General features: G+C 41.0%; 2 protein-coding genes across 2 annotated transcripts in view; one reads left to right on the plus strand and one right to left on the minus strand.

The window, feature by feature from the left end:
- otol1b (otolin 1b) overlaps positions 1-22,931 on the minus strand; it is a 32,127-nt gene extending 9,196 nt beyond the window's left edge. Inside the window, exons 1-4 of the mRNA XM_072572692.1 lie at positions 22,884-22,931; positions 12,616-12,987; positions 8,533-8,622; positions 4,096-4,167 (exon numbers count right to left, since the gene is read on the minus strand). Coding sequence (XP_072428793.1) covers positions 4,096-4,167; positions 8,533-8,622; positions 12,616-12,987; positions 22,884-22,920 — 571 coding nt within the window. The 5' untranslated portion in view covers positions 22,921-22,931. The remainder of the gene's footprint in view (positions 1-4,095; positions 4,168-8,532; positions 8,623-12,615; positions 12,988-22,883) is intronic.
- The window catches only part of sptssb (serine palmitoyltransferase, small subunit B), a 104,224-nt gene continuing 90,832 nt past the window's right edge, over positions 10,046-23,437 (plus strand). Inside the window, exon 1 of the mRNA XM_072572699.1 lies at positions 10,046-10,063. The gene's annotated coding sequence lies outside the window, so the exon portion shown is untranslated. The remainder of the gene's footprint in view (positions 10,064-23,437) is intronic.

Here is a 23,437-nt window from a genome sequence, read left to right on the forward strand (position 1 = left end):
CTTCTAAACCTTTCCTATCCATGTGTTTGTCCAAATGCCTTTTAAATAAAAGTAATGTACCCATCTCAACCACTTCTGCTATTGGTTCATTCAATATGCATACAACCCATTTTGTAAAAAAGTTGCCCCTCAGTTTCTCCACTTACCTTGAATTGATACCCTCTACTCCTTGATTCCCCAACCCTGGGAAAAAGACTGAGTGCATTCACCCTATCCATGCATCTCATGATCTTATACACTTCTAATAGATTCTCCTCAGTTTCCTATGCTCTAAAGAAAAAAAGTCCCAGTTTGTCCAACCCCTTCCTATCACTCAGACCATTGAATCTAGGCAACATCCTTGTAAATTCCTTCTGCACTCTTTAATAAACATCCTTCCCATAGCAAAATGATCAAAACTGAACACAATACTCCAAGTGCGGCCTCACCAACGTCCTGTACAACTGCAACGTAACTTCTCAACATCTATTCTCAATGAGGTGTTGGAAAAGCACAGCAGGTCAGGCAGCATCCGAGAAGCAGGAAAATTGACGTTTCGGGCAAAAGCCCTTCATCATGCCAGAAACGTCAATTTTCCTGCTCCTCAGATGCTGCCTGACCTGCTGGACTTTTCCAGCACCACTCTGATCTGAACTCTGATTTCCAGCATCTGCAGTCCTCACTTTTGCTTTTCTATACTCAATGACCTGACCGGTGAAGGTCAGTGTGCCAAAAGCTTTTTTCATGGCCCTGTCTACCTGTGACTCCATTTTCAGAGAACTCTGCATCTGAACTCCAAGCTCCGTCTATTTCACTACACTCCTTAAGGCCCTACCATTCACCATGAAACTCCTACCTTGATTTGACGTTCCAAAATGCAATATTTTACACTTATCCATATTAAACTCTATTTGCCATTTCAAGGCCCTGCTGCAATTTCTGAGAACATTCCTCACTGTCCACGATACCGCCTATTTTAGTGTCATCTGCAAACTTACTAAACATGCCTTGTACATTCTCATCCAAATTATTGAGATAAGTAACAAACAGCAATAGACCCAGCACTGACCCTTGAGGCACATCACTAGTCACAGGCCTCCAGTCCAACAAGCATCCTTCCGCTATTACCTCTACTTCCTACCCTCAAGCCAATTGTGTTTCCAGTTTGCCAACTTTCCCTGGATTCCATGCGATCTAACTTTCCACAGCAATCTACCATGTGGACCCTTAACAAAGGCCTTACTGAAATCCATGTAGACTATGTCTACCACCCTGCCCTCATCAACCTTCCCGGTCACTTCATCAAAGAACTCTAGCAAATTTGTGAGGCATGACTTCCCACTCACAAAGCCATGCTAACTGCTCCTAATCAAAACCTATCTTTCCAAATGCACGTTTTTTTATCCCTCTGAATCTTCTCAAGTAACTTACCTCCCACAGATGTTAAGCTTACTGGTCTATAGTTCCCAGGCTTTTCTTTTCAGCCCTTCTTGAATAAGGGCACAACATTCCCTACCCTCCAGTCTTCAAGGAGCTCACTTGTGGCTAATGATGATCCAAATATATCAGCCAGGACCCCTGCAATTTTTTCTTGAGCCTCTTGCAGAGTTCTTGGATATATCTGGTTAGGAGCAGGAGATTTACATATCTTCATACATTCTAATTTGTCCAACACCTCCTCTACTGTGATATGGACTGTCTCCAAGATATCAGCACTAACTTCCCAAGTTCCCATGTCTTTCGCCATGGTAAAGATAGAGGAAAAATATTCATTGAAGAGCTCATCCACGTCCTGTGATTGTACACATACATGTCCACTTTGGCCCTTGAGGGGTCCTATTCTCTCTCTAGTTATTCTTTTATCTTTAATATACCTAAAGAACCTCTTTGGATTCACCTTAATCTTCTCAGCCAAAGCTATCTCATGTCCCCATGCCCCTCCTGATTTCCTTCTTCAATAAACTCCTGTATCCCCTGTATCCCTCCAACATTCCCTTGATCCTAGTTGCCTGTACCTGAGCCATGCCCCCTTCTTCTTTCTGGTCAAAGCCCCAATATCTCTTGTCATCCAGGATTTCCTACTCCTGTCAACCTTGCCCTTCACCCTCTCAGGCATATATAGACCTTGAACTCTAGCTATCATATTTTTAAAGGTCTCCCACTTGCCAGAGGTCCCTTTGCCTACAAACAAACTACTCCAATCAACCTCTGCAAGCTCCTGTCTAATTCCATCAAAGATTGCCTTGCCCCAATTTAGAACTTGAACCAGTTTTGTTTTTCTCCATAACTATTTTCAAATTAATTGAACTATGGTCACTGGTCCCAAAGTGCTCCCCCAATGTCACCTCCACCACCTGTCCTGCTCTATTTCCCAGTTCAGAGCAGAAGTATGAAGTTGAACACACGAAGCTACAGAAACAGCTGGGGTGTGTCTATTTCAATAAGAGAATAATTTTACAAAAGAAGCAGCTAGGCAGAATCAGCATGGATCACTGGAAAATGTTCAAAGAAAAGGAATAGACATAGAAATCCAATGGAGTGAGTACAGAAACTATAATGGGAACACCAGAAGTGAGTTTAGATAAAGTACGCAAGTATGTATCAGAGACATATTCTGGAAGTAGAATCAACCAAGGAATGTAGTCAAAGGAAGTGCAAGACTAAGGGGGACATTGGCTGTAAAAATGGCTGTTTCATCAGCAGGGAGGTTATCAAGAAGGCTGATGATACAAAAGTAGGTGGGAACACAAGTGGTGAGGGGAACAGAAAGAGTCACCACAGAGAGATATGGATGTGCTAAGTGAGTGATCAAAAACTTAGCAGATGAAGTGAAAGATAGGATAATGTGAGATTATACACTTTGGCAGCAAGAATAGAGGGGCTAATTTGATAGTTTCTGCACAAAAATCACCAAAACCTAGCATACAAGTTCAACAGGTAATCAGGAAGTTATATGGAATGTGGACTTTATTTCAAAGGGAATAAAACCATACAAGGCATTAATTAGACCTCTCCTAGAATCATGAACAATTTTTTACCCTTTTCTAAAGAAAGACATAGTGACATTGAAGGCTGTCCAGAGAAGGTGACCTCATTGATATATATGATGCTTAGGGGTCTTGACAGAGTAGATGCTGAGGGGTTATTTCTCCTTGTGAGAGTCTAGAACCAGAGGGCATAATCTCAGAGTAAGGGGTCATCCATTTAAGACTGAGATAAGTCAGAGTTTCTTCTCTCAGAGGGAGGTGCATCTGTTGAATTCATTCTCACAGAGGCTGTAGTCATTAAGTATATTCGCAGCTGAGATGGACAGATTTTTAATAAGTATGGAAATCAAAGGATATGGGGGGGAAAGGCAGGAAAGTGCAGTTGAGGATTATCAGATTAGCCATCTCATTGACTGATGGAGCAGATTTGATGGTCTGAATACTGCTCCTACATTCTACCATCGTTTGGTCTGAGTGCAGAAAAATGAGGTATAGGCCATTGTGAGGAATGCACTGTATATTTTAGGATGCAGGCCTGAGAAAGTGACTAAGCTGCTGTTTAGGCCTGAATGGATATCAGGTGAGCTTGGAAATCTAGCAGACAACAAGCGCACAAGGACAGAGTTTCACTGAAAATGACAAAAGTAGTTTTTTTTAAAATTACATCAACATCAAGTAGATTAGATACATGTAAAATAAGCTAGTTTGCAAAGATTACAGTTTCAGGGAATTTACAAAAATGAAGACACATAAAAATAAAGATGTCCAATGAACAATTTAATGTATAAACTTGTTAATTTTGCTTTTATACTACTGATTTATTTAATTTCTAATTATTTTATTGTGACTCGAACACTTAATTATTCCTGTGATTAGGAGTTAATGACAGTATATTATTGTAATTATGTCATTTTATTTATGGCAAAATGTAAATAAAGGAATAAGTTTTATTAACAGACCGTCTACGCTATCATCTACTGCAAACAAAATGCCTTAAATCAAAATGCTACATTACAAATGATCAAATAATTGGCTCTCTCATGCTGCATATTACTAAGTATATATACCCACCTAGTTGGTAGATCAATAAAAACTTTATTATATGTAAGAAACATGTTTTTTTCCATACCTTTTTCCCCTGGTTTTCCGATAAATCCTGGAAGTCCATCAAATCCATCGAGACCACGATCCCCTTTTGACCCTGAACAGCAACAAGTACTTCTTTTAACCCATATGTTAAGTGTTAAATTTTTGACAAGTTGAGTTTATCTTTATAAATAAGTTAATATAATTAAAGTTCAGCAATACTGATGAGACAATAACAAAATAATTTCTGAGGAAGATTGAGTGTAGCTGCTGAGACGTTTAATGCCTTGGCTAACAAGTCCAGCATTAGAATACATATTTTCAAGCTAGGAGAACTACTTTTTCCACTCAACTTATTCTGAATCTTTGCAATTCTCTAGCCCAGAGAGCTCTGGTTGCTCAGTCATTGAATACATTCAAGATTGAAACCAAGGGAAATGAGATTGGGCAAGTACAGTTCATGGCAAGGCTCAACCATAATTGTATTAAATGGAGCAACAGACTCAAGGGGTTTGTATGGTCTTTCATGCTCCTATTTGTTATGCTCATATATTTCTACTATTTATTAATATAATACATTAATCAAAATGGAATCCTTCCTTAAACTACAGTATATTTAAGTTGGGCAAATGTGTACCTAGGATACATTAGGCTGAATCTTATAGGGGACTGAGCGCATGGGACTATGGTGAGATGGCCAATGAAGCTTGTCTCAACATCAGGAGCACCTCGCTGCATCTTTTATGTATTTGTTTGGCAGTGGTGAGTTGAGAACTAAGCAGGATTATAGCTTGTTAAAACATATTATTGGCACCACAAAGCACCTCATTAGCATTCCACTTCGTATTTTACCAAATTCATCAAACAAGCAATTCTCAACATTGAATTCAGAGCGGGTACCTCGCTACTTCAGCTCCCTACTGGCTCTAAAAAGATCTCTGTGTTGCTCAACACCAATGAGAATCTGTGGGCATGATCCATAGGTACCAGCCACGTGCACCTTTCATCTACGGATTTTGGCATCTGACATCCGTCAACCCTTCACCATGACACCTCTCTGATCCACCAGCTGCTTAGGAATCACATTTATAGAGGTTCATAAAATCATGAGGGGCATGCATAGGGTGAATTAACCAAGGTCTTTCTCTTCAGGTAGGAGAGTCCAAAACCAGAAGGCATAGGTTTAATGTGAGGGGGGAAAAGATTTAATAGGGACCTGAGGGACAACTTTTTTCACTCAGAGTGGTGAGTGTATGGAATGAGCTGCTAGAGGAAGTGGTGGAGGCGGGTACAATTACAACATTTAAAAGGCATTGGGATGGGTATATGAATAGGAAGGGTTTAGAAAGATATGGGCCACATGGTGACAAACAGGACTAGATCAGTTTAGGATATCTAGTCAACATAGACTGAGGGATCTGTTTCCGCGATTATAAATCTATGACACTATGGCTCTATGACTTGCATTGCAGAGTGCTCCAGCAATTAAAACTGAAAAGCTGCATCAGAGACACATTGTTTGTAGGAACAGTTACCGAGCCCTCTATCATGCTTGAATTCAAAATTATTCAAGAAAAGGAAGGAAAATGGCATTGATCACATCCCAAGTGGGTGGAGTAACAGTCTTGATCTGTGATGCAGGGGTTACAGGATCAAATTATGTGAGGGTTTTTGTTTTAAAAAGGAAATAACATCACACACAGAACACAGATCTGCTGGGTCCCTAATCCCTGGCCATCCTCACACATGTGCAGCAAGCAGGGAGCCAACCTCCTAAACCAGATATCACTAACCACCTCATTCACACCAGTACATTTGGGCACAGAGGTCAGGAAAAAAATAACATGCACGTGCCGGTGTTGGACTGAGATGGACAAGGTCAGAAGTCACATGACACCAAGCTATCGTACAACAGTTTTACAGAGGAACCTTGATTATCCAGTATTCAGTTATCCGAATATCAGATTATCCGGCAAGATCGCAAGATCCCGATGCTTGGATAAACTATGTTATCCGGCATTTAATTATCCGGAATTTGATTAACTGAATGAAATACTCCCTGCCCGTGTCCTTCAGATAATTGAGGTTCCTCTGTAACTGAAATCACAAGCTTCCAGAGCGCTGCTCCTTAGTCAGGTGGAGGAAAACAATAGAGCTGTTTGAGCAGGAGGGTAAATGGTATTAGAATTGTCCTGTACACACCTTGTTCATGTTGCTTCAAGATGCAGCAGCAAGTTCTTAACACAGACAGACATCACTCTGGTACTACCCGAACGACATGGTGTTAAGCATTGTGCTGGCATAGTTACACTCGGGGCTAAACAGAGACTCAAATAAACAGATGCTGCACCAAAACAAATCAAATTTTAGGCAAACATGAGACTTCATGTTTACTGGTGAGTTACCCATGCCACCAAAGTGCCCTTACCAGGTTTTCCTTCTTTCTCTCCCTCCCACACCGTGTCATCCTTGGTTCCCCAGTCGGGATGATGGAAGCTGCTCAGCAGGAGGGACGTTGGCCCTGGAGGTTTGTTCAGGCAACTCCAGGAGAATTCTACAGTTCTGAAGAAGGGTCACTTGACCCGAAACATTAACTCTAATTTCTCTCCACACAGGCTGCCAGACCTGCTGAGTTTTTCCAGCAATTTCTGTTTTGGTTTCTGATTTCCACCATCCGCAGTTCTTTCTGTTTTTAATCCAGGGAAATTTCTGCCTGGACAGCTTGACAGGCTGAGGGACTACTTGCATGTGGTTCCACCTCAAGTTGGGTACCTCCTGCAATTGGTCTGTCTCCTTGTGAGGAAGGGGCACAGAGTTCACACTGGGTTCCCCGTCCATCATGCCCTCAGGCCTGAGCAACAGGGGCTGTGCCAATGGAGCGCAGGCTTGTGCTGGACCTGGCTCTCCATGGCAGCTGCCAACCTGCCCATCGGGGCTCCTAGACTGACTCATGCTTGACTACTCTCCAGCAGCCACTGAGCAATGAGGGCCATTGAAGCCTACATACCTGTTTGCTGATCCTGTTCCTCCCTGTGCATGTGGACAAAGTTCCTGACTGCCAACACCCACAGCGTCCTCTCCTGCCCGGGGCTGAGCAGGAGCCTGGTCTCTGGCAGTCCTTCAAGGGCCAGTGGCCTGGAACCTTTCTTCCTCAGCCAGCTGCGAACCTGTCACAGCTGGGTGCTCACCAGATTGTTGCCACACTTTCTAAGCCTAACATTCCCACCGAGGTGTCAGTTTGTGGGCTGGTGGAAAGTGAAGGAAGCAGCCTTGCTGATGTTTCCTCCAAGGGATCAAGATTTTCATCCTCAGAGGTTGAGGAGATGGCTTCTGGGGCAGCCAGCCATTTTTGCATGGATGTGGGTGACATCACACTGGTACTCTGCAAGATATAAGGCGAAAAGGCATCATGACCAGGGGTTAGGAGTGGTATGCAATGAATCACACTGACAACTTAGCTATGTTACTGTGAGTGTTGTAGTGGAATGAAGAGTGCTATGTCCTGAGTTGGCAAGACATGGATGTTTCAGCATTTTTGCAGCTGCATTCTTGACCTTCTGCTGGAGGGGCTGGGATTTCTCCTCGTGACTGTTGAGGAAACTAACATTGGGCACCCCTCTACCTGTCTGTGCTCTTTCTGCCTTGTTATGGGCTGTTTTCTCCCACAACAAGAGAAAGGGAGAGTTTGAGTGAGTTGCAAGTGGGTGGCACAACTGCCTGCACAGGTGTTGTAAAAGTGGTGAGGTGTTCAGAAGGAGTGAGTAGACAGCACAGAGGGCAGGCAGAGATCGTGGTGGTCATTTGAGGAGAGGGGTGTGAAAGCAGGTGAGGGAATGGTAGAGATGAGCCTTGGTGGGAGATGAGTGAAGTAACAGAGATAGAGTGTGTGAGTGAGTGAGTGCAAAATAACAGAGAGAAGAGTGTTCCACTTACCCTGACAAAGTCAAGCAGGTCACTGATCTTGCAATGATACTGCTGGCCATTCCTTCACATTGTTAACATTGCAATGGGTGACCTCAGACCAGGCTGCCGGGATCCAATGGAATAGCATCCTCTGCTGGTGCTCCAGGAAAAGGACACCCTTTCTTTGCACCACCCCATCCACCAGAACCTCCAGGTCTCTGTTGGAGATACACGGTGACATTACCCCACTCTCTCCTCCTCCAACATGTTCGGAATCTGTCTGTGACCAAACAGGGCAGATTCTGAAAGCCAGTGCTTATCCAGGTGCTTAATGATCTTTTAAAGATGACACAGCCAACAGCACTGCTGGTCTTTTGTCAGATATCCGATGAGTGGTAAGTTGTTCCAGGAATAAGGTGGAGCTAGAATCAGATGTGAGAGATGCTACAGTGACAGGGTTAATGGTCAATGAGGCAAGTTTGCTAAGTTTTGCCAAGTTATGGGGAAAAACCCTCCAACATGCTGGTCACACCTCACACTTAGTGAAAAGAAATCATCTACCAAATATCCAACTTACCTTTTTCTCCAACAGCACCCTTGATACCAGCTTGACCTGGGGATCCAGGGAGACCTGCTATCCCTTGGTCTCCTTTTTCACCTGGAGGCCCTATAACAGAGGAAAGGTAATAAATGCTGAATTGATAGGTGATTCAATTCATGTTCCAAGTATCTCTAGCTCATCTGGAAGTAGACTAATTGGAGAACTTTATCACATATCACTGCAACTAATTAATGACAAATATGATTATTCAATCACAGTGCGGAATGAGGCATGACCCCTACCCCCGCCCCATCACCACCTCAGGCCACTTGTGTATGGCCTTAGACAACTAACATATCTAAAATTCCTCAACAAAACACATGGAGAAACAATTTAAAAATCTATAAAGTCTGTGTTTTTAAAAGCTGAATAAATAAGTTCTATGTAGTGAGGATAGAACAAACCAAAAGTCAAACATTGCCACCCAAAAGTTGTTTTTTTAGAAGAATTCAGCTCTTTTAAAAATTTGCTGTAAAATTTATGTTTTTTGCTTCATAATTAGAATTTCTAACTTTAGCCATAGTTGTAATAACTTGATTAATATTAGCATAGTCAAGCTATTTGGAAGCATTTTTATCTACTTGATTCAGTCCAGAAAAAAAGTGATAGAACTATTGCTGTATCAAACTGAAATAAATCCTGAACCACTTGTACTTGACAATGCCTCAAATTATACTATTTAATGAACATCTTCTGTGAGCATCTGATATTATAGGCACTCCTGGTTACAACTGTTCCCTGCACCTTATAAACAATCTAGTTTTATTAAGTTGAAAAAAAGTCTTTAAAACTTCAGAAATCTTATCACAATATTTATAGTTCAGTGCAATGATTCTGAATACTTAGTTTGATTTTATGCACTTTTTTTTCCAACAGAATTGTCACAGCACCCAAGCGAGCCATTCAGCTCATCATTTCTGGCTATCTAAATAAGTGTCATGCATTAGCGCCGTTCTCCTGTCTCTTCCCCATATCATGCACCTTATTTAGACAAAACTGATCACTCAATGCCCTCTTGAATGCCTCAATGGAACCTGTCTCCACCACATTCTATCCATTGCATTCCAGACCTGAACCAATCACTGTGTGAAAAGAAGAATTTCTCACCCCACATTTGCTTCTTTTGCAAATCACTTTAAAGCTGTTCTGTCTCATTCCTGATTCTTTTATGAATGGAAACAGTCTATGCTCTCTATCCAAAATGTGAAGAATAACAGATACCTGTTCATTGCTTTGATTTTTATGGCAGGCTCTTCCATATTAGACACTCATGATATTGTTGTGAAAAATGTAAAAAAAATTGACATTTTCAATTCAGAATAACTCTTAACTGACCGCAAATCAGTTCTCCAGCTGTCTCTACCACTAGAATTTATAAGGTGACAGCTGAAGTTAGACTGCCGCTTTTGTTCATATCAGACCACTGCTTCAAGAGACACTAACTTTTATTAAGTAATGCGCTGCACTGTAGACATTGGAAAAGACCACAACAATGGACAAGGTCAAGGTAGGAAAAGTCTTTTCTAATCAATGATCTTGTTCTGAAATTGAGGGCAATAAATAGTCGTTCATTCCACACATAACCCATACTTCAGTTGTTTTCGAGTGCCACTGGGCAGCAAAGATGGAGTAAGCACAAATATGATTCATCATCCTGAGCATCAAAATTCAATCAATTTTCAAAATGAATTTGTATTTCCAGTTGCACTTTAAGATCCCTAAAATATTGATTAAGCTGTCTCATCTTGTATTTTTCATTTAGAGAAATTGCCGGATGAAATCATGGATATGAACCAAGAAAATTGCACTTGATCAGGCAATGTTACTCCATTACATGCCTAAAAGTAAACATGAATGGAACATTTACCTCCGCATTGCTTTATGGAGATAATATTGCAGCCAATGATAATGCTAGGGTCCACTGTTATTTGGACATGCTGAATACTTGCATTGTTCTCTTCTGCCCTCATTAAATCAATATATATTTGACACTCTTAGTGCTCAGTGACTGAAGCATGAGGAGTTTCATAGATTCTAATGCCCAATATCAGCTTCCATTAAAAAGGCCAACAGGTCACCCTTTAAGCAAAATTGATTAAGATTTTCAATTCTGCTCAGGAAAATGCAGAGGCAGACAGAGTTCAACCTTAGATCCAACAATTGAGTATTTATTAACCGGTCAATAGGAAAGAACAATCAAAATAACTGCAGAGTAAAAACAACAAATTACAGTCCAGGCTCAGGGGTCACACTCAAGAGGTTTATAAAATCTTGAGGGGTATGGATAGGATGAATAGCCAAGGTCTTTTCCTTGTGGGGAGTCCAAAACTAGAGGACATAGGTTTAAGGGGAAAGATTTAAAAGGGACCTAAGGGCAACTTTTTCTTACAAAGGGTAGTGCATGTATGGAATGAGCTGCCAGAGGAAGTAGTGGAGAAAGCAAGGACTGCAGATGCTGGAGAGTGTGCTGCTGGAAAAGCATAGCCATCAGACAGCATCCAAGAAGCTGGAGAGTCGACGTTTCAAGCATATGCTCTTCATTAGGAATATGGCGATGGCCAAGGGGCTGAGATATAAATGGGAGGGGAGTGGGGCTGGAGGGTGGAGGTAGCTGGGAATGTGATAGGTAGACGAAGGTGTGGGTGAAAGTAATAGGTTGGAGAGGAGGGTGGAGCAGATAAGTGGGAAGGAAGATGGACAGGTAGGACAGATTAAGAGGGCAGTGTCGATTTGGAAGGTTGGATCTGGGATAAGGTGGGGGGATGGGAAATGAGGAAGCTAGTGAAATCCACATTGATCCAGTGTGGTTGGAGGGTCCCAAGGCAGACATAAGCATTTTTCCTCCAGATGTCAGGTGGCTAGAATTTGGCAGTGGAGGAGGCCCAGGACTTGCATGTCCTTGGCATAGTGGGACAGGGAGTTAAATTGTTTGGCGACAGGGCAGCGGAGTTGTTTAGTGTATGTGATCCAGAGATGTTCTCTGAAACTTTCCGCAAGTTGGTGTCCCGTCTCCCCAGTGTAGACAAGTTACACATCGAGAGAAATGGACACAGTAGCTGATGTGTGTAGAAGTACAGGTAAATCTCTGTCATTGTGGAAGGATCCTTAGGGGTTTTGTATGAAGGTGAGGGGTGGGGGGAGGTGTAGGTGCAGGTTTTGCACTTATTGCAATGGCAGGGGAGGTTGGTGGGGGTGTGGGCCTAACAGGGGAGTCACGGACAGAATGATCTCTATGGAACATAGATAGGGGTGGGGAGGGAAATATAGCCCTGGTGGTGGGGGTCTGTTTGTAGGTGGCAGAAATGGCAGAGGATGATGCAATGTATTCGGAGGTTGGGGTGAGTACTGGGTCGGGGGGGGCTGTCCTTGTTGCATGGGGCGGGGGGCAGTTCAAGGACAAAGGTGTGAGAAGTGGAGGAGATGCACCAGAGGACAACGTGGGAGGGGTAATTGCAGTCTTTGAAGAAGGAAGCCATCTGGGATGTTCTATGATGGAATTGGTCCTACTGTGAGTAGAAGTGATGGAGGCTGGTACAATCACAACATTTAAAAGGCATCTGGATGGGTATATGAATAGGAAGGGTTTAGAGGGATATGGGCCAAATGCTGGCAAATGGGCCTTGGCTAACTTAGAATATCTGGTCAGCACGGACGAATAGGATGGAAAGGTCTGTTCCCATGCTGCATAGCTCTACAACTCCATAAATGAGAACATTTTCCCACTATATTAAATATTCATGTGTGTTCTATGTCGGAATCACTTTTCAGACACACCATTAAATATTTTGATTAAATTTAAACACCATACTAACAGCATGTTGCTGTTTTCTAGCTGTCAGGAACCCAGTGCATTGAACGTCTAACAAGCCTTAAAACTCCATAGTTTGGAAGACTGATACCAAATCAATGCAGTGCTATTGGCACCAATCCTTGGATCATTGATCTGCAACTTTGCAGGAGCTAATGGTGGTGATCATGGTAAAGGGGAAATGATACAGTGGTTCTATAACAGAATGCACAGACTTTACTGTATAAATTCAACTATTGTGTCAATTTTACCTGCTTTGCCAGGTTCTCCCTGTTCACCTTTTTGTCCTGGTACTGGAGGACAGCAGTCACAGCAATTAAAAAGGAACTCATCTGAATCAATAGTAAAATTTCCATTATCTTCAAAAGGCGGTACAGTGGGAAAGGTGTCAAATAAACGTAAAGATGTTGACTTCAATGTGGAACTCTCAGAGGAAAGACCTGAATTATCAGTCCCAAGTTCTTCTGCAGGTACAGTCGAGGTTGGAAATAAAGCCCTCGTAAAAACTTCATCTTTCTTAAATTCAGCTTTTGGTGGTGGTGTACTTTTTGCAACTATTTGTGCTATGAAGAGGAATAACAGAAGGAGCTTTGTGTGCCACGGAAGGTTAAACATCCTTGCAGCTGGAAAAGATCAATTAGTATATTAACAGTTAATGCAAATAAGAGATAAGATAAATAACAATGTCAAGGACCATATTAGAATTCACTTTTCAATGTTAGAAAAACGTTTTTTTTTTAAAAAAGCTTAAATGTGTGCAAAAATATGCAGCTACAATTTTCAAAAGTTTAATATCAATGTAATACAACTCATGGGGCTCTCCAACACATTCATCAGCATTTATAGCCTCAGTACAGATATGCAGTAACCATCATGGATATGATGGGCAAAATAGACTCCATCTGTGTTGTAACTATTCTAATAGACAGGGAAAGTGCTCATCAGTAACACTGTTTAGACAAGAGTGTAAATACCATGAGCAAAACTGTAACTGTGTCACCCGAACAAAAATGACCATATTTTTCTATGCGTGCAATGGGCTGGATCTTCTTTTGCACATGGAAGTGAGACAGGTAGTGGTGTGCATTGAAAATTACATTTCTGGAAGTAGTCATTGGTTGACAATACCTTTGGAAAGCAAAGCGATATTGAAAAGATGAACAAGGGGATTTGGAAACCTAGAAGTCTCCAATTAATTGGTTGTGGATTCTGAGAAGCCGCTGCTATTATGGAGCCATCATGGTGAATGGACATAGGTCAACGTAATCATGAAGCAGAGAATTATGCTCAGCTGCTCAACCAGTGGCACAGAGGAGCTAAGCGGCTTCCATTTGTGAGTGGAGTGGCAGGATTCCAGAAATCGATGTAAGTTTGCTGGCATTACTTGAGCACCAGATGTTGGCAGAGGAAGCTCTAGTGAACAAATGAGTGCCAACTGATAGAGTTCAAATGGGAGCCAATCCAGCAAAATAGCAAAGAGAAAATTCATGAGGAGACCACAAGAGCACAGCAAAAGAGCTACAAGGGGATGAAGGCACTAATCTAAGGATTGGGATTGCTGGCTAAGAGTCAAATATCTGCAAATGACAGAGCACAGCTGGTGAGAGACCATAGTCAAGATATTTATGTCCTGGTACATAAAGACCAAGTATCATATGACCCACAGATACCCCTACTTGCAACCATCAAGGTGATCAATATGCTGCATTTTTATACATCTGAGAATCATCTACAAAGCTGAATGACACCTCACATTCTGCAGCTTATCATGCCATCAGGTAGGTCATAGATGCCATATCCCAGAGGATGGATGCCTATCCACCACAACAGATGAATCTGCACAGGCATAAACAACATTGGGCTTTGTCACCAATGAATCCCTCAGGTTCAGGAAGTCATGTTTTCCCCCATAGGCCATCAATGCACCTGTAAACTTGCCAGTTTCCTGAACAGAAAAGGTTTCCAGTAAATGAATATCCAGCTAGTCATTGACCACAGGAAGCACATTTGCAGATCTACTGCCAACTCCCTGGAATCCCCCATGCTTCCTTTATCTGAGAGAGTCCCAGCGACATACTTCTTTGGACCTACATCCAGAAGCCACAAAATAAAACAAACTATGGATGCTAAAGATCTGAAACAAAACCAGAAATTGCTAGAGAAACTCGGCAGGTCTGGCAGCAGTGGAGAGAAAGCAGTGTTAATGTTTCAGGTTCATTGATCTTTTCCAGTTCTGAAGAAGATCTGACTCCCCTTGAGCATCCAGTTATGAATGGAAAAAGGTGCTCCAACCAGAGTCATCCATTAACACAAACCTGTTCTGAGCAGACTTTTCGCATCTTCACGATGGCACAGTGGAGGGCGGCCCAGTGGTTAGCACTGCTGCCTCACAGCGCCAGAAACCCGGGTACAATCCCGGGAGTTTGCACATTCTCCCAGTGTCTGTGTGGGTTTCCTCCAGGTGTTCCCGTTTCCTCCCATAGTCCAAAGATGTGCAGGTTAGGTGATTTGGCTGTGCTAAATTGCCCTTAGTGTTAGGTGAAGGAGTAAAGGTAGGGGGTTGGGTGGGTTGCTCTTCAGAGGGTCGGTGTAGACTTATTGGGCCAAAGGGCCTGTTTCCACACTGTAAGTAATCTAATCTTGAAAATATCCTTCCATTGCTTTGACAGTTATGTGGTCTTCTCCAGCATGAGCCAGCCAGGGTGTCTCACATTTGTATTGAATATGTTTACATTACATTTAACTACTAATCGGAAACTTCTACTTTTACAGTGTGAAGGAAAATAAGCTAAACTTTTACTGGGAGACATCACACTGCACTTTGTATGCCAGGACAGAGCTTCATGCAATCATGCTAACACACTTTTCTCCTGACTATTGGCTTTTAATTAAATTTGGAGAACACAGGGAAGCTTATCTGTGTTTAAAGGATTGAATTCTGGAGGATGGAAATTCACAAGCACGTGTCTCTTCCCTCAGTAACAGTAATAAAATATAATTGACATCAAGATCAAAAAGTCAGCCTTGCAGCCTATGTGAAACAAAGCACCTTAAAAGCAAAACAACATGTTGCAAGTTACTTTAAGAACTATAAAACACCATGTTATCTGACATACCAAGAACAATACTACACAAGATCACTTTAAGATTTAGATTCTCTACAGTATGGAAACAGGTCATTTGGTCTAACAAGTCCACACTGACCCTTCAAAGAGTAACCCAACCACACCCACACCCATTCCCCTACCCTATATTTACCCCTGACTAATGCACCTAAAACACTATGGGTAATTTCGCATGACCAATTCACCTGATCTGCACATCTTTGGATTATGGGAGGAAACCCACACAGACACGGGGAGAATGTGCAAACTCCACACAGACAATCGCCCGAGGGTGGGAGCAAACCAGGGTCCCTAGTGCTGTGACGCAGCAGTGCTAGCCACTGAGTCACCAAGCCACTCAAGTGAAGACAAGAGACAAGGGCTTGTCTCAGATTTGAACCCAGGACATCTAGCATCTCAACACTATAGAAAACCATAAGTCAGAATCTTACCCCTAGACCAACAAGCCACAGGCAAAAATGGATTTTTGCCCCTTTCACACAGGAGGACCCATTGATGAGGGAAGGAGTTTCTATAAGCTGTGTCCCAAAGCTGGGCACAAGCCACTAACTGAAGCTGCAGTGGCTGCTTTCAGCTGGCAGCAGGGAGTTGGAGAGAATGGGGTCACATCCTGCTGTGTGTCCCTGTCTCGCTTCGTGTGGAGTCAGGGTGAATCATGGATGAGTTCATGGGTGAATCATGGGTGCAATGTCAGTACGTGTTCGGTCTCAATGCTTGATCTGAAATATTTGAGGCTCTGTACCTGAGTGGGTTTGAACCACCAAGCTTTCAGCCAAACATGCTTACCAACTGAGACACAGAGGACCAACATTAGACATGCAAATTCCCCTAAATCAGGGATCTGAAGGACTGTTGGATGGCTGGACATCTCACTAATTTTCCCGCTTACATCAACAAGAGTATCAGAAGCCTGAGGAGCCACAAACACCCAGAAGGAAAGGACCACAAACTGCCAAGGTCTTTCACAAGCAACTACCTGGAATACTTCATCCATGATGCTGGTAACGGCGAGATTCAAACTCATAATTTGATAGAGACTGGAGCTTAAATCCATCACCTTAGACCACTCGGCCACACTACCACACACTTGTGGCATTAAAAATACGAAAGTTGATTAAGGTTTTCACAAGGTCCCATACAACAGTTTTTTCATACTTTTCCAGAAGGTACTTGAGTAAGGTGTCACAAAGATACTAGATAGCACAAACTAGAAGCTCACGGTATTGTGAAAAATGGGATTATTGTGGATTAAGAATTGGTTCATACACAGAAGTCAGAGTCGGATGAACAGGTCTTTTTTAGACTGGAAAGGTGCAATTAATGGAGGAGGGTGCAGAGTGTATCCAAATTTCCTGTTGATGCTAAAATATATAAGATAGCATGTTGTGATGAGGACATAAGGAATCTGAAAACAATTAGCAACTGGAGTTTAATGTAGAAACATGTGAGGTCTTGCATCTTTGGTAGGAAGAATTAAAAGGCAGACTACTACTAAAATGGAGAGAGACTCCAAAAAAGTGTAGCCTGGAGGAATCTGAGGTTTTTATGTATGAAACACAAAATGTTAGCATGCAAGTGCAGCAAGTAATTACAAAGTCAAAAGGAATGTTGAACTTTATTGCAATAAGTTTATTGCTTACTTTTAGACTCCATTAAAAATAAGGAAGGGCCTTGTTACAACTGTACAGAATGTTGGCGAGGCCACATCTGGAGTATTGCATATAGTTTTGGTCCCAAGCAAGAATATACTGGCATTAGAGGCAGTTCAAAAGAGATTGACTTGGCTGATTCCTGAGATAGAGGTGATGATGTATCGAGAACAGCTAAACAATTATTTACTAGAACTTAGAAGAATGAGGATCCTTTTGAAGCATGTAAAATTTTGAAGAGGCTTGACAGGGTAAACATTGAGAAGATATCTCCACAAATGAAGAATCTCAAACTAGAGAAAATAAGTCCTGCAAATCATGGTACTCGTTTAAAACTGAGATGCAAAGGAATTTCTTCTCTTGAAGAGTGATGAATATCTGGGATTCTTTATTCCAGAGAGTTAAGGAGGCCAGATTACTGAAAACATTTCAAGATAAGATGGATAGATTATTGAAATACTGAAGAGTTGGGGGCTATAAGGAGCTGGCACTAAAGAGGAGTTGGGGCCTTAGTAAATGAACCATGATGTTATATAGTCATACAGCACCAAAACAAACCTTTTAATCCAAACAGTCCAGCTCGACTGAACTAGTCCTACCAGCCTGCGCTTGACCCATTATCCTCCAAACATTTCTTATTCATGTACTTATCCAAATGTCTTTTAAACATTGTACCCTCATCCACCACTTGCTCTGGAAATTCACTCCACATGCTAACCATTCTGTGTAAGAAGGTTGCCCTAATGTCCTTTTTAAATCTTTCTCCTCTCACCTTAGACTTATGCCCCTTAGTTTTGAACTCCCCCACCCTACAGAAAAGGCATCTGCCATTCACCTTATCACATGATTTTATAAACCTCTATAAGGTCACCTTTCAACCTTCTATGCTCCAGTGACAAGTCCTAGTGTCTCCTTCTAACTCAAGCCCGCCATTCCTGGCAACATCCCAGTAAATATTTTCTGAATCCTCTGCAGCTTAATAATATCCTTCCTATAACAACAAGGTGACCAGAACGGGACATAGTACTCCAAAACAGGCCTCACCAACATCGTGTGCAACCTCAATATGTCATCCCAAATCCTATATTAAAAGGTCTGAGTAAAGAAGGCAAATGCCTTCTTAACCACCCTGTCTACCTGTGATGCAAACGGCAGTGTAGGCTCCAGGAGCAAAACGCTGCTCCTATTTATTATGTTTCTTATGTTGTACATCTCAACCTGCAGGTTATTCAGAGACGAGGGGGGGATCTGACTTCAGGGTTCTACTTCAATATCTGATTCAATGAGCCCACTTTCCATTGATGCAACAGCTACATAACAACTACAACATCAGTAAGCTGCATTAATTATTGTTCATTGATAGAACTAAAATTCAAATTAAAATAGGATTGAACTAAAAATAATTCAGAACAATTAGTAATTTTTCCTAATCAGTAATAGTTTCAAAATAGAATAAGAATAAATGAGGACAATGGGGAAAAGTATCTTAAAATGATTCACAATGAGAAGAATTTACATTGGCAGCAATGAGATGAATGATGTGGCAATCAGCCTTGGGTTGCGCTAGTTGAGGGAAATATTTTGGTCAGAACAACATGAAATACAAGCTTACACTTTTTCTGAATAGTGAAATGCAATCCTGGCTATCTAACTGATTCCCTGGTACAAAGAAACATAGGCTAGATTTTTACTCCCTGCCAAGACCGACATTGGAGACTAGCTGGCATTAAGAATGGCCTTGCCAGCCAGAATGGTTTCCAGCTTCAAGACATTTTTGCAGAGAGGTAATGAAGGAGGAGAGTGCAGCAGGATTACCCAGTGGGTTGCCAACTTATGCTAAGATTAAGATTTTTCCATTGGTGCCTTCAGGTCCCAAATGGCAGAAGACTGTTCAGAAGTCTAGAGACAGCCTCCTGGAGGCAGACCCGTGGATGGGAAATCCCTCCCTGCTGCCTGGGTGCATAAATGGTTGCAGGACATGCTGTGAAGGACTCCCCTACTGCTTCAATATGATGGCCTGGCTAAGAGCCAATTTTTAATTGAAGATTAAAAATTTAGAGAGAAGGCACTTCTATTTTGAAAAAGCATCACCTTTAATTACAGGCGTCATGATGTACTGCTGCTTTCTTGATGGAGAAGTCAGACTGACCTGCCAGTTTTAAGAACAAGCCCACCACCCTGTCTGTTGATCTCCCTTTTTCCTTTTGTTAAATGTCCCTTGAAAACATAAGTCAGGGACTCTTTCTAAGGAGCCTAAAACAATCCCAACCCTTTTACTACCCTGAAATAATAAACCAATGTGTTTAAGTTGTGGAATGGGGCTCCAAACCAAGAGAGCATAATCAACAAAACCTATCTTTGTACAGTAGATTTCTATATTTGCCTTAGCGAGTTTTGCAAAGATTTGTAGCTCAGTTGAGGTTCTGGATATAGGTTTGCTCGCTGAGCTGGAAGGTTCATTTCCAGATGTTTCGTCACCCTATTAGGTAACATCTTCAGTGGGCCTCAGGCGAAGCACTGCTGATAGTTCCTGCTTTCTATTTGTATGTTTGGGTTTCTTTGGGTTGGTGATGTTATTTCCTGTGGTGATGGTGTTTCCTGTGGTGAAGTCACTTCCTGTTCTTTTTCTCAGGGGGTGGTAGATGGGGTCTAACTCAATGTGTTTGTTGATAGGGTTCCGGTTGGAATGCCATGCTTCAAGGAATTCTCGTGCGTGTCTTTGTTTGGCTTTTCTGGGATGGATGGGACAACACCAACCCAACAAAACCCAAACATATAAGTAAAAAGCAGGAACTATCAGCAGTGCTTCGCCTGAGCCAACTGAAGGTGTTACTTAGTAGGGTGACGAAATGTCTGGAAATGAACCTTCCAGCTCAGTGAGCAAACCTACGTCTATATTTGTCCATTTGGCCATGGAAAATGTATTTGTTTTCTCTATGGCATCTTTGAGAAAACATACATTTTCTTTGCATTATTAAGAACTGAAATTATTATTTTGGATGAGTAGAATCAGTGTTGCATTCAAAATTAAATACTAATGATGAATTGCCACATTTCAGTTGTGATTACTCCGTTGCAGTTATATGTACTAATATTTTTGCCTCACTGCACAAAAAATATTTGTGTCTCTTGGGGAAAATGAAAATGTCAAGCTCATCTTTCAGTTATAAATCAGCAAGAGGATTATACTCCATGAAGTTTGGATGTAGAGCAGATTATTAGCTAAATGCTGTGAATAGCTATAATTCAAAAGGTATTGTGATGCAAACCATGTGATACATCCAATACCATTTATTGAAAGTTTTAATTGTTTTTAGTTTTTCTATCAGTAAGATGCGGGTTTTGCAGATGTCTGAATTTAATAATAAACTTGTTAGTATCTCTGTGTCTATTTTGATTTCTTTTAAAACAGTTTTTGAAGCCTGGCTTTAAAAGGAATAGATTTTCTACATTTTAGATCATTTTGTGAATGTGCGAGTTAAATAGTGGGACCTCAAGGTTTGGTAGAGATTTCTGAAACGTACTTTTTTTTAAGATTAAGGGAAACACTTACAGTTTGGAGAGAGAGAGAGAGGTTCTGTTTTTCGATCTACTTAAAATTCAGACAGTCCAGAGAAATGGTTGAATGAATATGGTTGTACAGACTAGGGCTCCTGAGAGAAAATATACAGAACTGGGTTACCTTACAGTGAAGGATTAGTCTTTGTCCCAGGTCAGAAATGTAGAGGTAGAACCCTAAAAAGGTTACTTAAAGGTGAATATGTTTAAGCTCAGGAGTGTAATAGCTTCAGGAAGAGTCTGTCTGTAGTTCCAGTCTATAAGTTAAAATCACAAGTGACTTTAGCCTATTGAGCTGAGACTCCACTGTGAGTATTATATCAATGGTGTCTTTGGGAACGAGGCAAGGTGTGTTTTTGGATACTATACCAAGGCTGTGTTTTGCTTACTGTCCAAAAGCTGTTTATTTTATTTTCAATTTATAAAGAAGGGTTTTAGGATTGATAATTAAAAATGCAATCTGTGTTCAAACATTGTTTATTCCTGTTAAAAGCAGCTGGTTTGCTTTATTCTATCTTCTTTATTTCTTTTGTTAATAAAACATTTTATTGTTAAAGCAGAAATCTGCTCCATTTTGTGCTTATGTTTCAGTGAGAGAAAAACAAAACATGATCAATCAAGCAAGGTGCCTGTCCAGAGTCTGACTTTTTCAGTAAAAACATCAGCTGAGATCATATCAACATTCACAGTCTTGGTATCTAGAAACCATGTTCAGCAAGAAGTTTTCTTTTGCTTTCAGTTATTGTTTTTAATGTAACAAACATAGACATATGTGTTTCATTTTACTGATATCCATTGCTTGTGCACTTCCTAAACCCTAGCACAGATTTTTAAAATTGTCTCAAAGTTTAAAAATAAATTACAATACAGATTAAAGGGTGTCAATCTGGTCTATTATTACCCTTGGACATTGAAAAACAAAATGTGCAGTATGACTGCAGAATTCTGGTTCAACTCCATTACTTTAAGGAAAATGCTTGGGAAGATATTGAGTCACACTTGGTGAATGTTATTTGCAAATGTTTGATTTGTCCATGCTACAATTTAGATAATGAACAATAAAGTAAGCGGGAGCAGTGCAGAATAAGCAGGGTAACAGAATTATCAACCATTTCAAACAGCAAGTCATGGCCATTAACTTTTATTGGTTTTCCCCATTCACAAGTAAAAGAGAGAAACTAGATCTTTGCCATTCCCCTTAGATCACTGGGTGTTGGTCATAGTTCTTGCAATAGAGCACTTTTAGAAGTATTTGAAAGCAGTGGTCTAACTAGAGTATCACTGAGCAGTTCTCCATTCCACTTATATAAATTGCATTAACAAGGCATAAACACAGTGGCTGTTGTTTCCAGCATTTACTGGTACAGTGTATCTACACTAATGCAAGATTTTAATGATAAAGGGTTATTTTGCTTCCATCAAGGTAACAAAAAACCTACAGTTATCCAAAAACAACTCAAGTCTTTGTTGCAAGATGTAACCTAAGGATGTTTTAGGTTTGCTCTATTGGTTCTGCAAAGCCATTGAAACAGAACATTTGTTCCTCCTTTGCAGGATGGTAGAGTAGAGTGATTCCTATCACTTCCGAGTACACTTCAATGTTGCTAAAATGTTTTTTTTTAAACTGAGTTTGAGAGTTAACAGCAATCCTGAGGTGGTACTCTGTAAGGTAACAACTGAAAACGTTCACATTTCTACAAGTCATAGTCAGTGAATATTACTGTCTTTTTAAAGATTTGAAATGCCCACAAATCTTCCGAACAACGCTGATAAACGCGATAAAATAAACCCAGAATATATGACACTTTAAACTCCCTTCCGAGATGATCTGTAATGCACCGTTTCCTACAGGTGTCCAATGCTTTAACTCATTTCCACATTCAGAGGCACATTATCTCAACATTTACATCTGTGCAACATAAACCTGTTCTTTTCTAATTTAGGAATGTTTAGCATAAAGTTTCCCCCCATTAAAGTTAAGAGTAATAGAGGTAATTCGCGATTTCAAGAGCTGTTAAAATTGACTTTTAGATTTTTTTTGTTAACGATTACAACGCGAAAAAAATATACTTTTGTAAAATCTAGACTCCCAGTGTTGAAATACATGGTAACGTTGATCTTGCCGAGTAAATAATTCTACTACCGACAGCAAAAGTACTGAAGCTAGCACCAAGTTTATTGGCATACCTGTTGGAATGTTTCCTTCACCATTTATCCCAAACATCTAGACCAATCCGCCCTAAATGAAATGCATTTCCCCATCCATTGATTTATTTATTTATTGCTTTTTAGGCCCGAGCCAATGGCAATGCACGAGGTATTTGGAGAGGCAGGGGATTGGCTATTTTTTTCTGAACATTTTCTCTACCCGAACTCCAGTGATTAGCCAGAAACCAGTTCTATTTTTTCCACGGATGTCTTTTTGCAGTTCCATGACTTATCTACTGTTTGGTGGGAATGAAGGTTCTTTAAAAATCTAATAGTCTGTATAAATTCAGTTTGGAAACCTCAGGTTACGTGTAATTTCACCATAATATTTGCAGGCAGGAAAATGCTAAAATAAACTCACTTGATGGTTTCAACGTGGAAGTACACATTTTCATTTTTATCGACTGAATGTACAATACTATCTTAGTATTTTCTTAGTACTTTCTGCTGTAAGATTTAGGCGATTAATGCCCAAAAGAATTAATTCTGATCCTAAGTTCAGAACCATGCTACGTAATCAAGATCGCACAGTT

Source organism: Chiloscyllium punctatum, chromosome 6, assembly GCF_047496795.1.
Source record: "Chiloscyllium punctatum isolate Juve2018m chromosome 6, sChiPun1.3, whole genome shotgun sequence".
NCBI classification, from domain to species: domain Eukaryota; kingdom Metazoa; phylum Chordata; class Chondrichthyes; order Orectolobiformes; family Hemiscylliidae; genus Chiloscyllium; species Chiloscyllium punctatum.